Below are 6000 nucleotides of genomic sequence, written 5' to 3' on the forward strand. Positions count from 1 at the left end.
CGCCTGGCCATGGCACAGACTGAATTCTAAGTACCATTCGGATAAAAGAATATACTGATCCTTTCCTCATCTCAGAGAGAAAGATGAAAGTTTTTACCCCTTTTGGGCAAATGGACCTGTGTTCTCGGTGGCTGCACAGTAAAGCACTTTGCCTGGGTACCAGATAAATGGCTTTGAGAAATACAGTTTTCCCAGCAGTAAACTATAGTCCTCAATCTCTTTTTCACCAACCAAGTTCCAGGGAAACACCACTCACTTCAAACAGCCAGCAGTGTTTCACTCTCGGCATTTGGGAAGAGACAGGCTCATTCTCACCAGGCGTCTGAAGAGTTCCCAGTTTATTTCATTTACAAATTCTGGGAGAAACGGGCTGAGAGAGTAGATTTTATTTCTACCAGCTCTCTCTGTCCCAGAAGCTCCTGAAAGAGGTGCAGCAGAAAGCCAGGGACAAAATGATTGTAATATAGTGTGGCAAGAATTGTTGCCAACATCCGCCTAAGTTGCAGTTGGGAAAAAGGTAATTAAAATCTGCAAGGGTCTATTTTGAGTACCCACTACAGAATCCAGAAGCTGCTTGCATCCTCCTTTTGTTTCTGCTCTTGCTGTAGTGCCTCCTTCCAGAAGCAGCAAATGTGAGAAAGGAGGAATTGGAGAAAATGGCAAAGGGTTCAGGCCCATTGGTGCTTGAAGAGCAATCCTGATTCCAATTAGCTCACCAATTTCCTACCGCCACTAGTGCCGGCCCCCTCCCATGCCGGTGAACACGCACACTTCTTGGTTGCCTTTCTAGGCCTCCTTTAAGAGTCATCTATAGTTACTTTCATCTCACTCCACCTGCAGAAAAATGCTATGTGGGAGTGAGGATACGCAGGAGGGTAACAGAAGACAGATCTGGATCTCCTCCTCTTCTTACACAGGGACCCCACGTTTCCTGGAGCAGCTTTTCAGACAGAGCAACTCGAGCAGTTGAGAGTTAGAGTATTACGCAGCACAGTTCTCCTAGACCACTCCCCGGATCCAGAAAGAGCCACCGGAAGATTACACATATTGTAGTTATGCAGGGGTACAGTCTGCTGGCACCAGCGCGCCTCCCTACCGCCAACCCTGGGCACAAAACAGAAGGCCGCCCTGCCTTCAATCCATCTGGGAGCAAGAACGGTGGGGCTGGGAGGACCGTGTGTGTTGCCAGGCCCAGGCGCAGTTACCGAATTTGATCTGTTTTATGTTATTTCACCTCTTTCTCCGGGATGCCAGCACTAATTAGACTTCCTGCCAATGCACTGCAGCGACACACTTCCCAGGTTGCCTGGCGAGGTCTGTGCTTTTCTAGTCAGTGCATCTCAGGCTTTGCTGCAATGAGCTCATTAAAAACCCTAATGTCAAGGCCAGAACAAGTCAACAAGGATTGGGGGGCGCATACCTCCTCTAAGGACCCTTTGGCGATTCCAACGTGCAGCCAAGACTGACTGCCAGGGCGTTGCTCTAGTCCATCTCCCTACGTTATTTTTTCACAGCACTTAGTTCTACTAAGTGATGGTTATTTAGATGTCTTTCTCCATTACAACAAAGGCTCTGGCAGTTTTGGGAACACAGACACACACCTACTCCTTCACAACACCCACAGCAGTGTCTGGCAGACATTAGGAACTCAATAAATAATCAGCAGATTAACATCTGCATTCCTGCACGGCCCTGACTTGGAGATTTAACTCAGGCATCAGAGCTGCTGCATTCCTTCTCTCCTTCACTCCCTCGAAAGCACCATCACAAAAGGGCGCCCCACAAAAATTCATAAACACAATTCCTAGTAAAAATGGACCTTAATCAGCAGCAGAGCTTTTGTGAATCTCCACGGTCACAAAGGAGCACGCAGTACTGTGCAGTGGTCCCCAAAACCCAGTAGAAGAAGAGCCGCCTTCAGGACAGTGTAACAAGCAGGAAGCTTGGATTCTATTTAGTCTGCTCCGGTTGGCACGCTGCCAAAAGAAGGGGGACAAAGTCTGAGGCTGGTTTAGTGTCCACACTAGCGATGGTCATTTGAGGGTGTCTGTCAACCCAACCTCCTATGTATAGAAACTGGAGCAATTCAGAGCAATAGAGCAGACTATAAACAGTGTGGGCAGGCTCTTCACACGACTATCTTTAGCTGTTCCCTCTATACAAATGGGTCAGGAGGGGGCATTTAACAGACCTACTGCTAGGAGCACGCAGTCACTTAGCAGGGCACACACCACAGAGGAGAGAGAATGGAGGGCTGAGAGTCTCTGTATCCTGGGGAAAAAAACCCTGCCTATCTGGGCAACAAGGCCGTGAGCAAACAACCCTCAGAACAATGCAAACAAACCAAGCCAGTGCTGTAGGGTCTTAAAAAGTGATGGGTACGCTGTGTATCAAAACCCTCTGTTTTGCATACAGTTATCCAGAAAATATACCAGCTACCTGTTAATCCTTTCTGTGGTCCTGGAAAAGGATTTCATCTCCTGACAGCTACCAAAAAGGATCCCTTGATATCACGGCTTTCCTGCTCCTAACCCTTACCACATCAATTCATAAAAGTATAGTCTATAATGACTCAATTGTCCTCTAAAACCATCTCATGAGAGGAAGCGGAAGGGAGTGACACTTAGGTTCCTTTGAAAAATAGCCGGGTGTGGTGGCGGGCGCCTGTAATCCCAGCACTTGCGAGGCTGAGGCAGGAGGATCATTGCGAGGTCGAGACCAGCCTGGGCTACAAAGTGAGCTCAAGGCCAGCTTGAATTGCACAGTGAAACTCTGTCTCAAAAAAGAAAAAACAAAAATTTTTTTTTTTTCTAACAAGGTCATAGTGGCTGAAGGGATTCTCTATAATGAGTTAAGTACTGCTTTAGTGCTCAGGACTAAAAGTGCCTCTACCTGAAAATGCCCTTGGGATCTTTAGCTATAAAACAGGGAGAAGGTCCTAGTAAAGGCTAAGCAGGGTCTCTAGACACCTCCAGAGGCCCAACTCAGAGGGGAGGGAAGCCAGGATGGGAGAAAGGGAGAATTCAAATAAACCGGCAGCTTACGGATGACCTCCAGGAGCCCAGCAATGAGCTCATTTGAAGAATGTGAGCAGAAACCCGTCCCTGCAGTCAAACCACAATACAGCCTTGCGTCCTTCCTCCTCTCCCCGAGCACGCCCCTTACAGCCCTCCCCAGGGAATCCTCGCTGGGCCACTCACTGGCTGCCAGTCTCTGGGCAGGCCGACTCTGTGCCTGTAGGTCTCGAGGGTACCATCTGTACAATGGGGGCCAAGGTCTCTCCCCCCCCCCCCACGCATGTGGTGGGGCGCTGAGGGTGACACTGCGAAAGCGCTGTGTCGGAGGTGGCGCCCCGGCCTACGGAGGGCACGGGGACAAAGCACTCCCCATCCTCCCTGCCTGTCTCCCTCGGCCGGAAGGGACTGACCCGGCCTTCCGCCCGCTAACCGCCGGCCCCTTACCTCCAGCGGTTGATCCCCACGGAGGAGGAGGCCGCGAACCACGGGTCGAGGATGTAAACGCAGCGCACGCAGCGCGCCCCGCGCACGGCCGCCAGCAGCGCCGGGTTGTCGTGAAGCCGCAGCCCTTTGCGGAACCAGTGCACCGAGCAGGCGCCCTCCGCGCCGGTCACCTGCGTCGGGGCCGCGGCCGTTCCTGACCCCGCAGCAGCCGCCATCTCTGCTCAGACTGCTCCAGCCGCTGCCGCTCCGCCCCAGTCGGAGCCTTAGGCCACGCCCACAGCCCGCCCAGTGACCTATGACTCCTCCGCTTCTCTCCGTGGCCCCGCCTCCAGAACGCTCAAGCGTCCCTGTCATTGGCTACACGTCTCCTGGCCCGCGATTGGCCCAGTGGCATGGGTCCGACCCCGCCCCCTCACGTTCCCACCATGTGTCGTCCCGCCTGAGAGACGCGGGTTACCCGGCGAGTGACGCAGGTCTGAGCTCCGGCGGAGGTCGGGGCGTGGGCCAGTCTCGAGGACTGCGGATCCCTTACACGCGTCCTGGGCAGGGCCCGCCCCGGGAATGAGCTGTCTGGGCTGGAGGAGGTTGCTGCAGTCCGGCCAGTGACTTACAGAACTGCCAACCAGCGTTTCCCTATCACCATCGATGATATCATCATGGATGTGGTTCCACTTCACCTGCCTTTTCCAACAGAAGCGCGTTTCTTGCACGCTAAGCTAGTCGACAATCTGTTTCCGCAAACTACCTTACTATCTGCTCGCTACCCGTCCCAGGTGCAGTCACTCAACAAAGCCCAAGGAAAGAGCTGCTGTTAGTCTCATCCTACAGATAAAGCATAGAGGGAGTGTCCAGCGACAGGTTCTGTGTTGTAAGGCGACAAAGGATATTCGCCCAGATTATTCTGACCTCAGAGTTCTGCTTTTACCCACGGAGCTATACTTGCCTGTGCCGAGATGCTTGGGATTTTCCAGTGGCAGAATCTAGAATGAGAGAAGACTGCCCTTACCGACAGCCGTGGAGGGTTTGGCAGGAAGGAAGGAATGCAGAGTATGTGGGCTGAGATAGTAATTACGCTGTCATATGAATTTATTTTCTTTCAGTCTTATGTTTTGTAGTCCCTGTGGTACACTGTGCACAGACTGGATTCCATGTGGGAGTCAGAGATGAGGCGGGCACTGTCCCCAGGCCCGGGGGCCAGGTAGAGCCCTCTGATTCTTCTGGAGTCTGGCAGAGGGTCTGCTGATTGACTGGGCGACTGACTGAATGGCAAGAGAATCTGTAAATACCAGCAGCAGTGTCAAGGGTGGACTAAGGTGGCCTCGTTGAGGCTGGAGCTCTTGAGTTACTGGGTGGAGAATGATCTGCTTCAGTTTGGCCGACCATTGATCCCATGGTCAGAGCCCCTCCTGATCTCAGGAATGAGCAACGGAGGAAGTTAGCAATTTAGTCAGCAAAGTAGTGACATTAATTGCAGCCAGTCTACAAAGCCAAGCGTCAGTACAATCATAGCTTTCTCTCATTTCTAGGGCAATGTACAAACTGTTCTCCCGGCATGGGTCACTTGCCCCACCCCACACAGTAACTCCTGCTGACCCTGCGTCAGTGCCCAGAATAGATGCCACCTTCTGCGTGCCGCCTCCCTGCGGAGTGCCCCGTCTCATTCTGTGCTTCCTCTTGCTCTCTGGCCTCGGCACGCGTGTGGGCACGTCCTGCTTCCTTGTCTGTCTGCCTCATCAGACTAGAAACTCCTAGGAGAGCAGGGCCGTGGCTTGTTTATACTTGTATCTCCAAGGTCTAGCTCAATGCTTTCCATGTAGCACTCACAGATTATTATTTTTTTGTTTTTGTTTTTTTCCAGTACCGGGAATCGAACTCGTGACCTCGTGCTTACCAGGCAGGCGCTGTGCCGCTGAGCTAAATCCCCAGCCCCACCACAGATTATTTGAGTAAAAGGAACTAGAGTCTTTGTTTGACAAGGCCCTTCAAGGCTATATATTATATATTATATATATAAAATATATATTTTTTTATTTAATTAAAACATTTTTTGAACTATGTAGTTCAGGCTGGCCTTGAACCCACTATATAGCCTGATCTGACCTGGAACTCTTGGGGATCCTCTTGCCTCAGCCTTCTGAGTGCTGGGATTACAGGCCTGTGCCACCATGGCGGCTCTGTCCTTAGTTTTTAATCCTTTCTTCAAATGCTTGCTGGGCTGGGTTTGGTGGCACATGCCTATAATCCCATACTCGGAAGGCTGAGGCAGGAATATTGTTGCGAGTTTGAGACCAGCCTGGGCTACAAAGTGAGCTCAAGGCCAGTCTGAATTGCATAGTGAGACCCTGTCTCAAAAAGACAAAAAACAAAACAAAAAAACCCCAAACAAATGCTTGATGGATGAATCAGTGGCATTTCTTATAACTTTTCTTTTGAGGAACTGTTGCCCTCCTCTTCTACCCCTCTTTCCCTCCAGACTTATGCTTGCTAGGAAGGGAGTATAGAGTGTAAGGAGGTGTTTTCTTCCTAAACAGTCCCCAAA

At 51.2% G+C, this 6000-nt stretch overlaps 1 protein-coding gene across 1 annotated transcript in view; it reads right to left on the reverse strand.

Annotated features, from left to right (window-relative positions):
- Nucleotides 1-3706, reverse strand: part of Cry2 (cryptochrome circadian clock 2) — a 30961-nt gene extending 27255 nt beyond the window's left edge. Inside the window, exon 1 of the mRNA XM_005384066.2 lies at nt 3462-3706. Within this exon, the coding sequence (XP_005384123.1) occupies nt 3462-3676 (215 nt within the window). The 5' untranslated portion in view covers nt 3677-3706. The remainder of the gene's footprint in view (nt 1-3461) is intronic.
- Between the last annotated feature and the right edge of the window lie 2294 nt (nt 3707-6000).

The sequence above is a fragment of the Chinchilla lanigera genome, unplaced genomic scaffold (genome assembly GCF_000276665.1).
Source record: "Chinchilla lanigera isolate Chin_1 unplaced genomic scaffold, ChiLan1.0 scaffold00021, whole genome shotgun sequence".
NCBI classification, from domain to species: Eukaryota; Metazoa; Chordata; class Mammalia; order Rodentia; family Chinchillidae; genus Chinchilla; species Chinchilla lanigera.